This window comes from Talpa europaea (genome assembly GCF_964194135.1).
Source record: "Talpa europaea genome assembly, chromosome: 2".
Taxonomy (NCBI): domain Eukaryota; kingdom Metazoa; phylum Chordata; class Mammalia; order Eulipotyphla; family Talpidae; genus Talpa; species Talpa europaea.
This window is the reverse complement of record NC_140068.1, coordinates 59282474-59302474: the sequence shown is the minus strand read 5'-3', so window position 1 is coordinate 59302474 and position 20001 is coordinate 59282474. Positions and strand designations below refer to the sequence as shown.

Below are 20001 nucleotides of genomic sequence, written 5' to 3'. Positions count from 1 at the left end.
AGCAGGTTAAGTCAGAGCCCAAGTGGAGTAGGGAGCTCACACACTGTTTTAATCAAGTAATCAAAAAGAACATCAGCCACAAGGGAACAAATTAAAAATATGCTCCTCTTGATAAGGGTACATGAGAAGAAATGCTACCACTTTTGTGATACTCCTACAAAAAAATGTATAGCGTGAATATAGTCATGAGAAAATATCAAACTCAATTTGAGAGACATTCTACAGAATAATAGGTAGGCCTGTAATTTTTGATAGTGTTGAGACATTTTAAGTTCCATTTACGACTTAAAGAGATTGCAGGGACATGACAACTGAATACAATCCTTGGTTCTGAACTGTCTCCATTTCTATAAAAGATATCATTCTTGTGGTTATACTGTGGTTATGCAAGAGAATGTTCTTGTTTATAGGGGAGGCTCACTAAAATATTGGAGGCAATGGGGCATCATCAGGTTTGCAACCATCTCTCAAATGACTCAGAAAAATTTCTCTGTGCTGTATTTCCAACTTTTTGTAACTTTGTGATTATTTAAAAAAATATTTTAAAATGGCTTAAAATGATTGCAGGATTTGGTTTGCTAATATTTAGTATTTTATTTTATTTATTTTTTCAAAAAAAGATTTATTTATTTATTTTATACAAGCACTGGGTACAGTCAGAAGCACGGGAGGGTGAGAGAATTCACCAGAGCGGGGAGCAGAACAGGCAGAAGGACCGAAGTACACTGCTGAGGGGAGCAGCGGATGGCAGGAGAGGTGTGCGCACCATGTGGGACCCCTCGCCAAGGGCCTGGGATCGAATCAGCGCTGCAGAAGCTGCCCGGCAGCCCAGTGCTCAACCGCTGCACCACCAGGGGAGGCCCAATATATTTAGTATTTTAAAACCTGTTTATAAGTGAGATTGGCCTGTGATTTTCCTTTCTCATAATACATAAACCATGTTTTCAAGTTTATGGTAACCTCAAACGATGACATTGGGACATTTTCCCTCCTTCCTTTCCCCCTTCTTTTCTTCTAAAAGTTCCTACAATAAAAAGATCCATTTCCTAAAAGATTGTTTGCTAGGTTTTTCTGTAATAACCATGTAATGACTTTTTTTAAATTGGGATCATTTTCTTCAGTGGGTAAAAGACTATTGTTTTCTATTTCTTCTGCAGATAGTTTTGGTAACTTTTCTGGAACATTTCCATTACAATCATATTTTAAGGCATTTCATTAAATAATAGTAAGAATATTTAAGCAGAATGAAATTATTCAATATATTATAATTTAAAAAAAATCTGTATTGCTTCCCTGATTATGGTCCCTTGCTCATTCCTAATTCTGTTTATTTGTATTTTCATTTTTTTCTTGCTCAGTTTTGCCAAAAGATTTTTTTAAGTCTTTGTAAATAACTGTTTTATTGATCCTGTTGACTCTTTATTTTCTGTTTTTTTACTATAGCTCTTTCACTATTTTCTTTTTTTTAAATAAAGATTTATTTTTATTTATATAGGAACTGGGATATAAGTCAGAGGCGTGGGAGGGTGAGAGGATTCACTAGAGACAGAGTGGGGAGCAGAACAGGCAAACAGATGGAAAGCACTGCTGAGAGGAGCAGAGGGCAAGGCAGGAGAGGTCTGCTACACCATGTGGGTATCACCCTGGCTGGCTGGGAATTGAACCTGCACTGTAGAGGCTGCGGACAGCTTCACAGCTCTGTGCACAACCTGCTGCACTACTGGGGAAGGCCTTCTTTTACTATTTTCATTTTTTTTTACTTTGAGTTTACTTTGTTCTTTATCTAACTTTAGTGCTTAATTCTGTTGTTTTCATAAAATTCTGCTTCATAGTCACAAGATCCTTTGCTCATTCACTAGGTCCCAGGGATTGTTGGCTAGGCATCTGCTGCTCTTGCATGGAGGCATGTACAGGTTTGAAGTTGGCTGGATGTTGACCTCAACTAGAACATTGTTCCCGTTGGTATCTACCCTCCTCACCCATCTAGCAGCAGCAGCTTATCTAAGCACATCTCTTTTTGATGTACACAAGCATGAGAGGAGCAAGATCATTGAACTGGAGAGCTGACTTAGCATCGCTTATGTCTAATTCTTTTGGGTTTTGTTATTTCTTGTAACTGTCTCTGTGGCCTAGTTTGTGGCACCATTTTTGTAAATTTTTTCACTTGTGTTTGTAAAGAATGTGTGTTCTTGACTTGCTCAGTACAGATTTCTATAGACTTATCTTATTTCCTTAACAGAATTTTCTACAGATATAATTAATTCCATCCAAATGCTTATCCAGTTTTATAAATCTCCTCTCGACTTATCAAAGTCCCTAAATTAATCTATGAAGTTTACTTGAAATTCTCTCCTACAGCTACCTGATAAGCTATAATCATTCTTCAGACCTACTACAGTTATCTTGGGATCTTTTTTCATCAAATCTCTTGTGTTAGATTCCTTTTTTCCTAGATAACATTGTTTTCCTTTTTTGGTTTATTCCTTCATTTGGGGAAATTTCCCCTTCAGTAAACTCCTCAAAAAATATGTCTAGAAGGCGAAATTTTTGAAAGCTTCCATGTCTGGAAACTTTCCTGGCATTTAACTTAAGATATTTGAAAGAAATAATTTCCCCTTTCTTTTTGATGCAGTGCTTCATTTTCCTTTTGTTCCAGTGTTGCTACTGAGGTCTTTGGTTTTTTGTTGTGGTGCTCTTTCCTCTCCCTTTCCCCCTTCCCTGTCACATATACTTTGGTGTAACTTTCAGTTCTGTCCTTAGAAATCTCATCCTTAGCTTCTAGGAAATTAACTTAAAATAATTCTTTCATTTCTTTTCCAGTTCTCTGTTCTGACTTCATGGAACAATTATATTTCGTTATGGAACCTCTATCACTATTCTCCAAATTATCTTTTCTCCCCTATTCCTTTTATTTCACTCTTCCTCTGTATATCTTCCAACTCTTAGAAGTTTTCATTTCTATTGTATTTTTAATTTAAATATTTTTTATAAGTATGCCTTTTATATGGTGTTAATGGGTCAAATGCATTCTCTCTCAGGATATTAACAATAATTTCTTGGAATTTTGTCTTCTCCCTGCATTTCTCCTCACTTTGTTTCCTGCTTCTTCCCTCCCTAACCTCTTTAGATGCATTCCTCAAATGTCTAACAGTCCATGGTTGGCCATATTTATTCCTTTCCCCCCCCCTTTGTTTTTTTATTATATATATATTTTACATAATTCTTCCATTTTGTACAGTGTATGCTTTCTCCTCTCATGTGGTTGGCCATATTTAAAGATGTACTACTGAAAAATTGAAGGCCCAGGCTCAATAATGAGATGTGTTTTGATCTTGATCATGGTGGGGGTGGGCCGGGGGCTAGTTACTTTTTTTTCTGGGAAAGGCCTGGTCTTGGAATCTTTGGATCTTTTCTCGAGTTCCCAAGGGACTATGGAAATCATAAGGAAGATTGGCACTGCAAGAAAAGTGACCGATAAGTAGGATTTATGTAATTATGTAGAAGCACCGAAGGGCACAAGAACTGGAAATGGGGATAAAGGTAGGGCAAGAATGAAAGGACATTGACAGATTTTGAAGGTTTTGGTAATGATTTGGGGGAAAGGATTTGAGAAGAGATTTTCTCTATAGTCAGTATATAAAGTTGACTTAATGTCCTGTTAAAAGTAAAGTACCTCCTCCCAACTATGTCCAGACATCTTTTCAAAAACTTCACTACAGAATAAAGTTCTGCTGGGGATAGGATTAGTACCAAGCTTGGATCACCTAGCTGTGGAGTGCAATGAGGAAATGAGGGAGACTTAATTGCTTAAATAGAATCTCAGTCTTTCATTCTTAGCCCAACCCTCATCCTCATTTCCACAGGTGTCTACTGTTCCCAGTTCTAGAGCCCTTTGGTAATTCTACGTAGTTATATAAAGCCTATTTACTAGTGTCTTTTCTTGGAATGCTAATCTTCCTTACGATTTCCAGTATTAAAATTTTGTTTCTCTTCCCTTCATTCTTTTATTTTTTTGGTTGTTTGTTGGTTTATGCCACTTTATTTTTTTATTTTATTTTATTTTTTTTATGGAGGCATGTTTTTCTTTGTTTGTTTGTTTGTTTGTTTGTTTGTTTTGTTTATACATGCACTGGGTACAGTCAGAAGTGCGGGAGGGTGAGAGAATTCACCAGAGCCAGAGCGGGGAGCAGAGCAGGCAGAAGGACCGAAGTACACTGCTGAGGGGAGCAGCGGGCGGCAGGAGAGGTCTGCGCGCCATGTGGGTCCCTCCTCCGGTGGCCAGGGAGCAGCCGGGGATTGAACCGGCGCTGCAGAGGCCGCGGGCAGCTTCGCAACCCAGCGCTCAACCGCTGCGCCACCGGGGAGGCCCGGTTTATGCCACTTTAAAACAATAACTCTTATTTAATTTAGTAAGATTTAAGGAAAGCAAGGTGCAAAATATGTGTCTAAGCCACCATTTTTTGTAGAAAAATTTATTTTAATTACTTGGAATTTTTAAAAAAGATTTATTTATTTAAGCATGTAAGAGCTGGGGTACAGGCCAGAGGTGTGGGGGATGAGAGGATTCACCAGAGACAGAGCAGGCAACAAAACCGGCAGATTGACTGAAATGCACTGCTGAGGGAGCAGCAGGCGAGACAGGAGAGGTCTGCTGTGCCATGTGGGTTGTTCCCTGGCCGGCCGGGGATCAAACTCATGCTGCAGAGGCTGCGGATAGCTTCTTAGGTTGCATCCTAATGCCTTGTGCTACCAAGGAGGCCCTAACTTGGAAATTTTAAAGAATATTAGGCACTCATGAAAGATACAGGGGTCCAAAAGGTCAAAACTACAAGATGTTATTTATCTTCTTTCATTTGTATACAGTGGAATTTTACAGATTACATCATGTGATACTGCAACGGATTAAATGCAGAAACTGTTATTAGAATCTTGCTCTTTTCTATTAAGTCAAACATCAGAGATGTTGAAAAAATGTAAAACTGCCACTTTTCTAATTCTTTTTGAAAGAGGTTTTTAATTACTATTCCTTGTTTATAGTAAATGTGATGTTTATTTTAAATTCATACATAAAAATATAATTTTTTAAAAATCTGTTTTCATTTCTAGTATGGTGATTATCAGTACTTATGACCCATATACTATAGTTATAACCCACATAAACAAAAACTCTTTGGGATCTTGAGTAGTTTTTAAGAGCATAAGGGTCATGAGATAAAAATGTTTAAGAACTTCTACTCTAGAGAATACTAGATATAAATTGGAACTGGAACCTGAGTACAACAATATGAACATAGCCAACACTCCTATAGTCTTATCTTTATTTAGGACAATAATGTAATTTAACCTTTAGCTCATTATATTTAATCTCTGTGGTTTTACCTCTTTTGTTTTCTTTCCTAACAATTCTTTGAGGAAATAGAGGAAGCTGCTGGAAATTAATCATATTGAATTTCTCTCCCGAGTATATATGTTCTCGTCTCTGCTGATTTAGATAATGAGAAATCAACTTAAGAGCCAAATTGTTAAAGTGTGCATTGTTAGTCCTCAGAGGTAGAAATTGACTCTTAGGGAGCCAAACAACAACAATCTTAGTACAACAGTTTGTAGCCTATAAACAGATATAGTACATCTATGGTATTAAAATTTCATTGGGGTTGGAGATGGTTTAGATAAAAAGTCAAAAGCTCCTTAGGAGGAGATGATAGTGAAGAAGAGATTGAGAACTACTGTGTTAGAGACCTTGTTAGAGCATGATTCTTTAGCCTAATTCTTTTCCTTGTTGTAAATATTTTTTCTGTCTCATGTTTAATCTGTAACATGAACTATAGAATAGAATGACCACAAATGCCTTATAGGGGTCCAGCAGTTCCCTTAAAGAGGGAAGCAGCTAGGTAAGGCTTGTATTGGTGTCAGTCTGGGAACCTGACTCATCACCCCCTTCCAGCTAGTTGTTGCTATGTTGGAACATGAGCCTAAAGTTGTAGATTTTCTAAAAAAGAATTTAAAGAAAAGCCAGAAATCCAGGTTTTAGGTAAGACAGATTTTTATTTTATTTTATTTTATTTTTTAAAGATTTATTTATACAAGAACCAGGGTACAGGCCAGATGCGAGGGAGGGTGAAGAGGATTCACCAGAGACAGAGTGGGAAACAGAACAGGCAGACTGACTGAAATACACTGCTGAGGGGAGCAGTGGGCGACTCAGGAGAGGTCTGCCGCACCAGGTGGGCTTCTTGCTGGCCAGCCGGTATCGAACCCTCACTTCAGAGGCTGTGGACAGTTTCATAGTGCGGTGCTCAACTGACTGTGCCATCGGAGAGGCCCAAGACATGATTTTTATTTTTTTATTTTTTTAAAGATTTTATTTATTTATTTTTATTTATTTAATTTTATTTATACAAATACTGGGTACAGTCAGAAGCGCGGGAGGGTGAGAGAATTCACCAGAGCCAGAGCGGGGAGCAGAGCAGGCAGAAGGACTGAAGTACACTGCTGAGGGGAGCAGTGGCGGCAGGAGAGGTCTGCGCGCCATGTGGGACCCTCCTCCTGTGGCTGGGGAGCAGCCGGGATCGAACCGGCGCCACAGAGGCTGTGGGCAGCTTCACAACCCAGCGCTCAACCACTGCGCCACTGGGGAGGCCCAAGACATGATTTTTAAATATCAGAAACAAAATGTTTAAAAAATAATATGCAAACCAACAAAAACCTTTATGAATAACCAGTTTAGGACTATCAACTCCCCTGACCCCACCCACCACACACAAATGTATTCTCTTCACTGAATAGAATATGTCTCCAAAATATGACTTCTACAGCATCCTAAATTAGAATCATCTAGCTTGTATTTGAATAACTTCAATGATAGATCCTTGTGATCCAGGATGCCAACCTGTTATATTTTTGGTTAACTCTAATAGTTTGATGCTTCTACCTCATAGGAAGGAGAAATGTTATCTATCACATTTTAGCCCACACAGACTAGACTAACACTTTTACATAACAGATCTTCACTCTTGTGAATTTGGCTATAAATCAAGTTTTTATTTCTCTAGAAATACAGAGCATAGTAGTTAAGAACACAGACTCTGAAGTCAGACTGCTAGGGTTTGAATCTCTTCTCTGCCTCCTAAGTTGTTCTGTGAACAACTTCTTTCTTACCTCATCTCTTTGTTTGTCTGTTTTTAATATATTACTGTAATTTGTCTAATAGATAATACATGTAAAACTCTAAGAATAGGGTCCAGTGTGTAATAAATATGCAGTAAATGTTATTATCCAGATTAAGCATTCTTATTTCCATCAATCATTCTTCATATAACTCAGTTTAAAAATTTTTTTTTCCATACCTAGCTTATAGTTTACACTCTAATGAAAGCGATCTGGTGCCTTGTAAGAAGATTTTTAGGTCTTCCCTCCCTCTTAGCTTCTGTATGATCCACTCACCCTCTACAAACCAGATCACAATAATATTATCTTTTTACCTGTGTGTGTATATGTAAGTATATGTATATAAATATATACATGCACACACATTCATTTTTGGGAGCATGTAGGAAAAAAAATTGGTGAGACAACTAAAGCAATAGACTTTTGCCCCTCCATCACTATCCTACTAGAACCCTGATTTTATGCACATATTTTCCTTCCTTTCATAAGGCTTTGTGCTTCAGAGAAAGGGTTTCTATTTCCAACATTGGGATTCCATTCTGACGGCATGATTTTTTCACAGATGTGTGATGCGGTTCTGGCCATTCAGACCTGAAAAGAAATCTGCTAATGGGAATTGAGTTGGACTTTTCTAGTAAGGTTTCCCGACAGTCTTAAAGATATATGCATGAAGAAGTGGTTTTACCTTTTCTTCTAGTTATTGCTAATTCTGGATAAGAAGCCTGTTATACTTTGGAGGGCTCAGGTTTAGGTGGGGCTAGGACCTGAGCTTGGCAGGGTAAAGACTTATCTAGTAGATCCTAGAACCTGCCCTTCCTCTTAATTTCCTGTCATGTGAGAAACTTTTATTATTTATATTGCTTTGAGTTGGATTTTCTTACCGCTCAGCTAATTTTTTTTTTTAATTCTCTCCACCAAACCACCCATGGTGCATTCTCCATCTGCCTCCCTTCCCATCTCCTCCTTCCTGTCCCGTTTCCTCAGGTAACCATTACCTTCTTTTTGCCTAATTCAAAATTTTATTTCTTCTGTTGTTTGTAATTTTTTTTGAGTATTTATATTCTGCATTTGAATGATACTATCTGAAGTCTTTCACTGTTTTTTTAAAGATTTATTTATTTATGCATACAAGAGCTGGGGTATAGGCCAGAGGTGTGGGGGGTGAGAGGATTCACCAGAGACAGAATGGGGAACAGAACAGGCAGATTGAAATGCACTGCTGAGGGGAGCAGCGGGTGAGTCAGGAGAGGTCTGCTGCGTCATGTGGGTTGCTCTCTGGCCAGCCGGGGAATCAAACTCATGCTGCAAAGGCTGCAGACAGCTTCAAAGGTTGCGTCTTAACCCTTGCACCACCAGGGAGGTCCTGTAATCTTTGATTTTTTTAAAAGATTTATTTATTTATGCATGCAAGAGCTGGGGTACAGGCCAGAGATGCGGGGAGTGAGAGGATTCATCAAAGACAGAGTGGAGAACAGAAAAGCAGACTGACTGAAATACATTGCTGAGGGGAGCAGCGGGCGAGACAGGAAAGATCTGCTTCGCCATCTGAGTTTCTCTCTGGCTGGCCTGGGATCAAACTCAGGCTGCAGATGCTGCAGATTGCTTCATAGTGGGGCGCTTAACCCATTGCGCCACCAGGGAGGCCCTCTTTCACTTTTTGATTGATAATCACCTCAAGGTCCATCCATTTTTGTCCCAGGTGCCACCATTTCATCTTTCTTCACAGCTGTGTAATATTCCATCGAATATGTGCTCCACAATTTATCCATTCATGTGTTGACGGGCATGTGGGTTGGTTCCATGATTTGGCAATTATATACAGTGCTGCTGTGTACCTAGGTATAGGTAGTTTTTTTGTATTCGATTTTTCTTATTTGGATAGATGCCTAAAGTATTGCTGTATCAAGTGGAATTTCCCATTTTTATTTTCATGAGACTTCCACATACTGTTTTCCATAGGGCCTATACCAACTTGCATTCACACCAACCCTGAGTTGAGTTCCTTTTTCACTGCAACCTCACCAACATTCGTTAATCTGTTCTTTTTTTCATATGGGCTTTTCTCACAGGGTGAGGTGGTGTCTCAGTGTGGTTTTAATTCATATTGAATTATCTCTTGCAGTAACTGGCATTGAACATTTTTTCTTATGTCTATAAGCCATCTGAATGTCTTCTTTAGAGAGAGAAGTGCCTATTGAGGTCCTTTGCCCGTTTTTTTAAATTGGGTCATGTCTTTCTTTGTTGTTGCATTGTGTAAGTACTTTATAAATTTTGGGAATTAGCCCCTTATCAGATGTATGATATGCAAATATTTTTTCTCATTCTGTAGGTTACCCTTTAGTTTTTGTAATGGTTGTGTTCCCAAATACATCTTTGTGGTAGATGTCCTGTAATGTGTCTGCTGTATTTTCTTTCAAGTATTTGATGTTTTTCGTTCTTATGTCAAAATCTTTGATTCATTTTGAGTTAATTTTTGTGTATGGTGTTAATATGGGTCTTGCTTTATTTTTTTGCATGTGACTATTCACGTTTCCCAGTACCATTTATTTAAAAGGGCTGTCTTTTCTCCAATGAATGATCACTATTCCTTTTCGAAATTAGCTGTCTGTATTTATATGGATTTATCTCTGGACTTTCAGTTCAGTATACCATTGGTCTGAGTTTTTGTTTTTGTTTTAGTACCATACTGCTTTTGATTACTGTTGCTGTGTAATATTGCTTAAAGTCAGAAAGTGTGATTCCTCCATTTTTTCTTGTTTTTTTTTCTCAAGATTGTTTTAGTTGTTCAGGGCCTTTTGTGGTTCCATATACATTAGATAATTGTTCCGTTTCCTTAAAAAATCACTGGTATTGGGCCTCCCTGGTGGTGCAGCGGTTGAGCGCTGGGTTGCAAAGCTGCCTACAGCCTCTGCGGTGCCGGTTCGATCCCCAGCTGCTCCCCGGCCACCAGAGGAGGGTCCCGCATGGCATGGCGCGCAGACCTCTCCTGCCGCCCGCTGCTCCCCTCAGCAGTGTACTTCGGTCCTTCTGCCTGCTCTGCTCCCCACTCTGGCTCTGGTGAATTCTCTCACCCTCCCATGCTTCTGATTGTACCCAGTGCTTATATAAATAAATAAATAAATAAATCTTAAAAAAAAAATCACTGATATTTTTGAGTAGGTATTAAATCTGTAAATTGCTTTGGGTAATACCGCAGTTTTAATGATGTTAATTCTTCTGTTAAAATGAATTTAACTGGTAAAAAAGATCCGACTATGGTTGGCAAATTGGATAAATAGTATTTTTCTCATAGAGATGAGGAATAATTGAAATAACATAGGCAAAAGATACTTTATAATTATAAATTCCACAGATTTATAATTATGTGCCATTACCACACATAGTATTTATTGTAGTGGACAGAATGTTGTACAAAGAATGAGTCTTGCCTGGCTTTGCTAATTATCAATTGTTTTAAATATCATTCAGGTCACTGGACCCTTTAATGACCACTGTAAAATAGAATTAAATGATCTTTAAAGGTCTCTTCTGATTCTGTGAAAAGAATATGAATCTGATCATTTTGGGATTCCTGCCTGGAAATCCTATTATAGATTAAGGCAGTAAATGCAAATGAGCAATTTTTTTAATTGAAGAAAGCAAAATTTAGTAACCAGTCATGTTGAGGATACTTTTACTTTCCAGTGATTCTCTTGATCTTTAGTGTCTTCAGAAACAAGGGATGTTTTATTGATAAACTTGTTTGCAGTGAATATCAGCTTATAGCTTTATACAGATAGATACTTGCTTTTTCACCCAACTTTTTAATTTGTTCTCTAATATCTAATTATATGAACTTGTCATCAGTTTTGTTTTTATACCATCTCATAATCTGCCATCATCCTTTTTTCCTCCCTAGTTAAATTATTCCCAGACTACTAATTAGCTACCTAAGTGGATTCATTTTCACCAGAATCTGCTTTCCTCTCCCTCTTTTCTCATCTGTAAAATGAAGTGAGATCATTTTTTAAGGTGCCTTCAGGTGCTAATATTCTGTGAATTGTGTATTTTTTTTAAAAAAATTTTTTTAAAGATTGATTTATGCATACAAGAGCTGGGGTACAGGCCAGAAATGCAGGGGGTGAGAGGATTCACCAGAGACAAAGTGGGGTGCAGATAGGGCGGATCTACTGAAATACATTGCTGAGGGGAGCAGCAAGTGAGACAGGAGCAATCTGCTGTGCCATGTGGGTCACCTCCCTGGCCAGGGATCAAACTTATGCTGCAGAGGCTGCGGATTGCTTCATAGTGCGGTGCTTAACCCCTTGCACCACCAGGGAGGCCCTGAATTGTGTATTTTTCTTACCAGTTCAGACTCTTTTACTCAAAAGAACTCATCTTTGGATATATATTAATCAGTTAAATTTAAAAACTTCTTTCATCTGAGAACAGAACTCAGTTACATAAAGGAAAGTTAAAGTATGAGTAACCTTTACAGAGCTAGACATACCAAGTTACAGGTTGGGTAAAAAAGGGGGGGGGGAGGGTGGGAGTGTGTGTGTGTGTCAGGTAGATAAGAGTTTCTTCAGAATTGGGGGTGAGAAGCTTATAATTTCAAAAGTTTTGGGAAATCAGTATATGATATATATTTTATTAAAAGTTAAGCTATTATGGAAATTCATTCCTACAAGAATACTAATGGGGAACCTACAGGTTTGATCTAATCCGTGTTTGATTGGGAGCATTTGCCCAGGTGTGAACTTCCCCAGATGTGTAAACTTGTTTCTCCAGCAGAAAGAATAACTTTGTGTAGAAAGACAAATGCTAGCTAAAGTAAGAATTGTATCCATAATAGGTGTTTATTCTGAAATCCTTGAAAATGTGAGTGAGATTATCTGTTATATTGCCATAAAATTCCTAAGGAAAACATTAGAACCAATCATGTCAACTTTTTGCAACTGTAACATTTTTTTTTAAAGAACTGTGATACAGGCCAGAGATGTGGGGTAAGAGGATTCACCAGAGACTGAGTGGGGAACAGAACAGGCGATTGACTGAAATACACTGCTGAGGGGAGCAGTGGGTGAATCAGGAGGGGTCTGCTGCTCCATGTGGGTAGCGCCCTAGCCAGGTATTGATTGAACTCATGCTGCAGTGGCTGCAGATAGCTTCATAGGTTGTATCTTACCCCCTTGTGCCATCTGAGAGACCCCTACACCTGTAACATTTTTAAGATACATAACATTATACTTGGTTTTTCCATTTGATTGGTAGGTTTTGTTTAGATTTCTAAAAGTCCTTTAAAGATTTTTTTTTTTTACTGTTGACCTCAAATACATGGTGTCTTTACTAGTAGCAGTTTTATTAGATAACACCAAATATTGATAGTTGTCCTACAATTCAGTTAAACTCTGACACTATCTAGAATTGGCATCACACTCCAAAGGCTAAAGGACTTTATCCCACAAAACTAGCCTCGTTTTAGATGTCATTTGCAAGTACCAGGTCTCCAGGTTTCCTGCACCCTGTCTAGCTTGGAGGTTAGGATCTATGAATACATGATTACTCAGAAAGTTAAGTTGTTATTTAAATTACCATATTAATGGTAATTAATCTGCCTATTCTGTCTGCTCACATATTGCTTCTTTTTTTTTTTTTTTTAAATAGAGGCATGTTTTATTTATTTATTTATTTATTTGTTTGTTTGTTTGTTTATACATGCACTGGGGACAGTCAGAAGCGCGGGAGGGTGAGAGAATTCACCAGAGGCAGAGCAGGGAGCAGAGCAGGCAGAAGGACTGAAGTACACTGCTGAGGGGAGCAGCGGGCGGCAGGAGAGGTCTGCGCACCATGTGGGACCCTCCTCTGGTGGCCGGGGAGCAGCTGGGGATCGAACCTGCGTCCGCGGGCAGCTTCGCAACCCAGCGCTCAACCGCTGCGCCACCGGGGAGGCCCTCACATATTGCTTCTTTAGAGGTTAGTAGAGAGGACAAGCAGTTGTTTGTTTTCAATGTTGTGAGTTTGAGATTTGAGGTGTAATTTCCTTCTAGTCTCCCTCCCCTCCGTCCTTTTTCCTTTAATCCTTCTTCCCTCCCTCCCTCCCACACATTTTTACAAAATTGCATCTATATGCCAGAGGATACAAGCCCTCATGGAACATCTTCTCTAGAAGACACCTGAATTTCCATAAGTGATAAAATGAGTCTTAACCCTTATATACCGAGGACCGATTGTGGAAGTCTTCTATTTCATAAAACCATTTAATTGAAGTCCTATTTTATTTAGTGTAATTTTAGTGCCTTTTTGATAGTTTTTCTGACTCTTGATTTTAATAGTTGTAGAATCTTAACATGTGGTTGTCTTTTTTACTACTGTTGTCAGTTTCTTACCCATCTCTTATTTCAATAGAATTCTTTAAAAAAGACAGCAGACCCCAAATGTGCTTAAGCTTCACACATGTCAAAAACCACCACTTATGACCTAACCTAATTATAGTTTCAGCCTTTCACAAGAAAGTCAGCTGCAATTTCCTGATCAGGTAATCTGTCTTACAGACCTATTCCTTCTCCCAAAAGAAGTTAACCATGCCGGAAACAGTTCACTCTCTGCTAATAATTTCCTTATCTCCCCCCCTTCTGTCTATAAAAAACCTTTTATTTCGTAAAGCCTTTTGGAGCTCCTGTCTGCAAGATGGGATGTTGCTGATTCATGAATCATTGAATAACATCAATAATATCTTTAAAAATTAACTGTTGGATTTTACTTTTTAGTAGGATAAGCATTTTTTTCCTTTTAGCAATTTTTATAGGATGAATATGAAATATTTACTTCATTAAGGATTGGAGAATGTTTTTTAATTTTAAAAAAGAACACCTTATTACAAAAATTGCTTGATCATGTAGTCATTCTTTAATATTGATAAACATTAAAGTTCTTTAGATGATTTTTTTAGTGATAATGCTTTTCATAAGAAGAGTAAGATGTTAAATTTTTGTTGTTGTTGACTGAAAAATTACATGTCTTTTCTGACAAATGTCATTTTTTGTTAGGTGTTGAATTTCCTGCTCCTTATTTGAAAAATAGAAGCCTAAATATTCTTTGAAATTGTGCACTGCATGCCTGGTCAAGTTTTACTTGCCCAAGTTAAATCTTAGAAATTTTAGTGGAAAAGGTAGCATTTTGACTAGGGGAGAAAAGAGCTATTGCTTGCACTATTTAAAACCATCATAAAAATGGGCCTCCCCTGGTATGCAGCGGTTGTACTCTGGGCTGCGAAGCTGCCCCCAGCCTCTGCAGTGCCGGTTCGATCCCGGCCAGCTGCCGGCGAGGGTCCCACATGGCGTGCAGACTTCTCCTGCCGCCCGCTGCTCCCCTCAGCAGTGTATTTCGTCGGTCTGCCTGTTCTGTTCCCCGCTCTGGCTCTGGTGAATTCTCTCACCCTCCTGCGCTTCTGACTGTACCCAGTGCTTGTATAAATAAATAAATAAGATTTAAAAAAAAATCATAAAATGATGCTATTGTTGCATGAATTAACACTGATCTTTTCTCTAGTTGCTAGAAATATGACTTTATTACTTTTAATATTTGAATCAGCACAAACTACTATTTGTTTTTATAAATAGAAATGTTATTTTTCAGAATTTCTTAGGGAGTAAAGAAAAATGGTGTATTTTTATTCACATTGAATATTTTTATTATTCCTTCCAAAACAGACACTCCTTGAATATGCAGAGAAATGGAAAACATCAGAAGATCCCTTACCTTTATTGGAGGTATACACAGTGGCTATCCAAAGTTATGTTAAAGCCCGACCTTATCTTACCTCTGAATGTGAAAATGTAGCGTTGGTTCTGGAACGCTTGGCATTGTGAGTAGACCTTTGAGTAAATAAAAAATTAGATTTAGCTTTTTAAAAACTATATATCACAGGTCTTATGATTGTTCAATTTTAAATATATGGAGAGTCTGCTGACAACATTAGAATTGTTGGTTTTATTTTACTTTGAATTCTAATAATTATTTGTGTTCTTGCCAACTTTTTGTTTTTTAGAAGCTGTGTTGAACTTTTATTGTGTCTGCCTGTTGAGTTATCAGATAAACAGTGGGAGCAATTTCAGACACTGGTGCAGGTGAGAATATTTACCTACTAGATTTTACATAGATATAGCTTATATATTACTTTCCTTTTATTCTTAATAAAATAATCAGTGAAACTTTAAAATGTCTAAGTAATGACAAACATTAATTGCTGTTTTTATTAGTACTAGTGTCCTAATAAAGCATATAGTAGATGCTCAGTGTTTGCTAAAATGAATACATATATTTAGTAAGATTGGTTGAACAGCACACACTGTTCCTTAAAATCAGATAATTAGGATTTTCCAAAACAGTAAGAGAACACAAAAGAAAATGCCCTCATTTGTGTTTAGAAATAGCTTCACTAATTGCTAAAAATCTGCAATATGCTTTATAAGAATTAACATCTCATTTAATCCTTTTGAAAGCTCTCTTGGTGTATAGTACATTTTAAAGGTGAGGAAACTGAGGCTCATGCTCTAATATAGTTATCTGCCCACGTTTCTACAGTTAATATCACAGAGCAGTCATTTGAATCCTATATCTGGCAACATGTGCTTTGTCTTTTATTCAGTGGTTATTCTAATGATATGTGTACTGCACAGTTAGCACTTAAGAGTATTTTCAGGAACGTTAAATATTATTTTAAGCACTACATTGTGCTGGATATCTTATTGCTTCCTGTATATTTGATTAATTGGTTAAAAAAAATGTTTCTGCCTAACTAGTTTTAAATAGTATACTTGTCTATTTCTCTAGATAGTGTTAAGACATCTTTTGGCCTTCTGTTTTTCTGTGGAAGATAAAGAGGGTTAGTCTCAAATTTTAGAAGCATGTGAAATAAGATAGATCAATTTTCCCATTTCAATATCACACATTAAAATCTATATCAAGTACAAAATTCTTGAAGGTAGAATTCATATTTTAATAACATAGGATTCCCCATAAGATCTTAAACATAGTAGATACTTAATAACTGCTTGTTGAAATGAAACTGTCCTGTCCTGTTTGTCACATTGCCACTAACTTTTTGCTCATGCAATTTCTGCTTCAGCATATCAGTGATTTGTGTCTTAGTTTTTTTTTTTTTTTTTTTAACCTCAGGCAGCGAGTGTTTGTTTTCAAAGTTAAATAATTATTTCAGAACTTTTCATTGTTTGGCATTCACATATACTCTACATATAATTAATTTTAAAAGTTACTTGTGTACAAATATAATGCCAATTCCTCTTGCTATTGATTTTGTTTGTCAATATAAGATAAACTTTCAAATTTCCCTTTTTGAAACAGTATCACTGATTGATATTTATACATAAGAATTAATGAGAAGTCTTAAATCCCTTTGTGGCAGTTTTCAGCAGTAACTAAAAGAAAATTCTTTAAGCACTCGATCTTGTTGCAGTGGGAAGATTTTTATGGCTTTGAGGAATAGACTTTTCATATAAATAGAGCACCATGGTGCTTCCTCTGGGTTAATTTATGTCTGGTTTACAGTATTTATTTCATTTTGCCTTTGTTTTAGCTGTTAAAATATTTCTACTCTACTAGAGGATAAGTCCTATAAACACTGGCACTGATAACTCCCTTCCCTAGTAATTTGTCCATAGAAATTCTCAATGAACATTTTCTTATTTGATTAAAAATGATTGGTCTTTGTTGGCTGAAGAATATGCTGATTGCTTGACCACTTGGAAACAACTAGTAAGCAAGTTTGTCAGCTTTAATAAGATTGCCAAAGCTATATGATAAACAAAAAAAAAAAGCATGCATTTGGTTGTTTTCTTAAGTCCCTTTTATTGAAATATGTGTAAGTTGTCTCTTATACCTAATGCACATTTGTCACTTATTAATAATGGTAGATGTTTTGGGGGGAAATTTTTACCAACAACAGGATGTAAAATGTGTAGTCTCTTATGCAATGGATATTTTAGTGGTTTTCTTGTGAAATAACTTTGCTCTTGGTTTAGATTTTTGGGAGGAAATTGTTTTTCTAAAAGTACTATTTAAAATTAGTAATTCTTTTCATTCTTTGAGATTTACCTTTAAAAATGAGAGGTAACAGAATGTAGCACTTTGTAATGTGACATGAAATTTATAAAGGTTTGTTTTCTGAAAGTTTGGTATTATATTTAAAACCTGATATATTTGCTTTTTAAAATCTGTTGTAATTCTTTGGATGTTTATTTAATATTTATAGGTAGCTCATGAAAAGCTGATGGAGAATGGCAGCTGTGAATTGCATTTTTTAGCTACTCTAGCTCAAGAGACTGGGGTGTGGAAAAACCCGGTACTGTGCACTATTCTTTCCCAGGAACCATTGGATAAGGATAAAGGTAAATTTTCTAGAAAGAGAGAAAAAAAAATCATTAGACTAGAAAAAAATAAGTACTTAAAATTGTTTCTGATATAATTTATCTTAAGATATGCCAAAAAGGGACCACTTAATTAAATTTTACCTGAGGTACTTGAAGCCCTTCACTTTTATTTTATATGGGAGAAGATGTATTTATAAGGTTATATAATATTAAAGTAACAGAGAAGCTAAAAGTTTTTCCCTAGCTTTTCAACAGAGGGATTCCCTCTGCAACGTGCTGACAGGTGGCAATTTATATTTGTCAACTTATTTGGCAGGTGGAGAAGGAGAGAGAGAGAGGATAGTGAAATGATTTTCCTCAAAATAGAGTAAAAAATCAATGCCAAATCTCTCAAGTTTTCTGTCTCTAAAAAATTAATACTCTTTCTCAAACATCTTATTGCTTAGTCTTATTTTCTCCTGCTTTGTTAGTATTATGAGAGCTGTACAGTAAAGATTCAGGCTAAACTGGCAAGTTTCCTATTGAAAATAGTTGAATCACTAATATGAATAACCTTAATGTACAGAGTTCAAAAATTATGTATACCATGAAGGACAGCACAGTTATTCTTTTCTTGAGATTATTTAGGAAAGTGCTTCCACTTCACCCTAGCCTTTCTTAAGGTATTTAACTAGAGATGTGAATATGCTTCTCCATTGTGTATTGCTGCTTTTTTTTTGTAGATTAATTGCAAACTTTAGGTATTTTATTATACCATGGCAAATTCTGGAGACCCTGGGGAGGGAATATTAAGCCCATTGCTTGTGAATTTTCTGATACTTTTACAAAAGTTTTCCCAGCCAATTTCCAAACTTGTCTTTAAACTGAGCGTTCTTACCTGACTCCCCTCTTAGCCATTTCTCTGTGTTTTCCTGATTTTTCTAGTAATGTCATCTGTTTCTTAGTTTTCACAAAAAATTCATTGTTACTGCTTTCTTCCTTCATGGACATCTATAGATTACCTTGGAGAAATGAAAAGTAGGCCCTCATTATTTAGTGACATTTAAAAGTGAGAATCTTAGATTTTTTTCACCTGTAGTATATTTGTTTTATTCTCAGTATATTAACATCACTGTTTTGTACCCAGCATCAAATTATAGTCTGATAACACCTTTTGGAAATGTTGGATGTAATATATTAATAATAATCAAACTACATTGTTACAGTTCTTAATAGTTTGAAAAGTGCTTTTTATGCTTGTTTTATTTAACCTTCACAATGATCTTGTGAAAAGGGTGGGGACCTCTATTGTCCCTATTTTAAAGACAAGAAGATGGAGGTTAAGAAAGATTGTCTTTTGTACATGACATTGCTAATGATCCAAGCAGAACCAAGAATTGAAGTCAGACCTTTAGCCTCCCTCCTTTTTATATTGTACTCTGTTGTACCTAGCTTCATAAAATAAAGTTACACACTAATTTAAATAAAAAATTAGCTTCCCCGCCATTGTCAATTTCTGAAATGTGTTTTTGCCAAACTCACATTATGCTAACGCAAGAAAATGGAACCTTTACCTTAGTGATTTAAAACTTATTTTAAAAGAAAATGAGTTCAGTTTCCTTACTGTTTGAATGTGCTTAAAATTGTTTCTGCTAACAAATGTCTTTGCCCATCTATGTGCTGCTTTTTTTCTTAGTCTTTAGCTGATACAGCCACAGGAATAGTTTGAGCACAAAGGAGATCTACAATAGCAGATGATTATACATAGACAGGCTTTTGCTATAGCTCATGAAACAATCAGAGAAATGTTATCTGATTGAGAAATTTTGTGGTTGTAGTATTTACTTCCTCTTCTGTTATTTAGAATGTTTCCTTGATGGGAATTATTTTATGAATAATCGTGTATACTAGAAGTGTGTGTTCATTTTTTCCTTTGAAAAAAGTTAAAGGAATTAATGTTTTCTCATATATACTAATTTGTTTACATTTTCAAATTTGATGGTTTAAAAGGATGGGGAACTTTTAGTTTTTATATATCCAGCCCCTTTAATCTAAAATACAACAGATTTGAAGACAGTAACACTCAGAGAATGAGTACCTCTGTAGGCTGTACTCACTAGTTTTTTATATAGCATTTGACAGTTTGATATAGTATTTGAACACTAGATAATACACTTAATCCTGAATTTTCCATTTTTAAAAATTAATTTGAATCTACTAAACCCCAAATAAACCAAGAAATGCTCTTTAATTTGAGGGATTGAGGATGGACAGGAGTCAAGATTTTAAATGCTGGTTTCACTTTTTAGCTTCCTAAAGTTTTCAGCATTTTAGAATAAAGTACCTCTAATAACTAAACCAGTATAAGTTAAGCAGATTTCCTTTGAATGTCACAGGAACTTTATGATTAAATGTTACTTGTGCTTTTTTTAGTGATAATCTCAGATTGGAAAGGTGCTGAATACTCTCTTTTACCCAATTTTTA

At 36.5% G+C, this 20001-nt stretch overlaps 1 protein-coding gene across 1 annotated transcript in view; it reads left to right on the top strand.

Moving 5' to 3' along the window:
- The window catches only part of ZNF292 (zinc finger protein 292), a 75957-nt gene that overhangs the window by 28620 nt on the left and 27336 nt on the right, over positions 1-20001 (top strand). The window contains exons 2-4 of the mRNA XM_084228323.1: positions 14859-15013; positions 15197-15275; positions 17420-17555. Of these exons, the coding sequence (XP_084084449.1) occupies positions 14859-15013; positions 15197-15275; positions 17420-17555 (370 nt within the window). The remainder of the gene's footprint in view (positions 1-14858; positions 15014-15196; positions 15276-17419; positions 17556-20001) is intronic.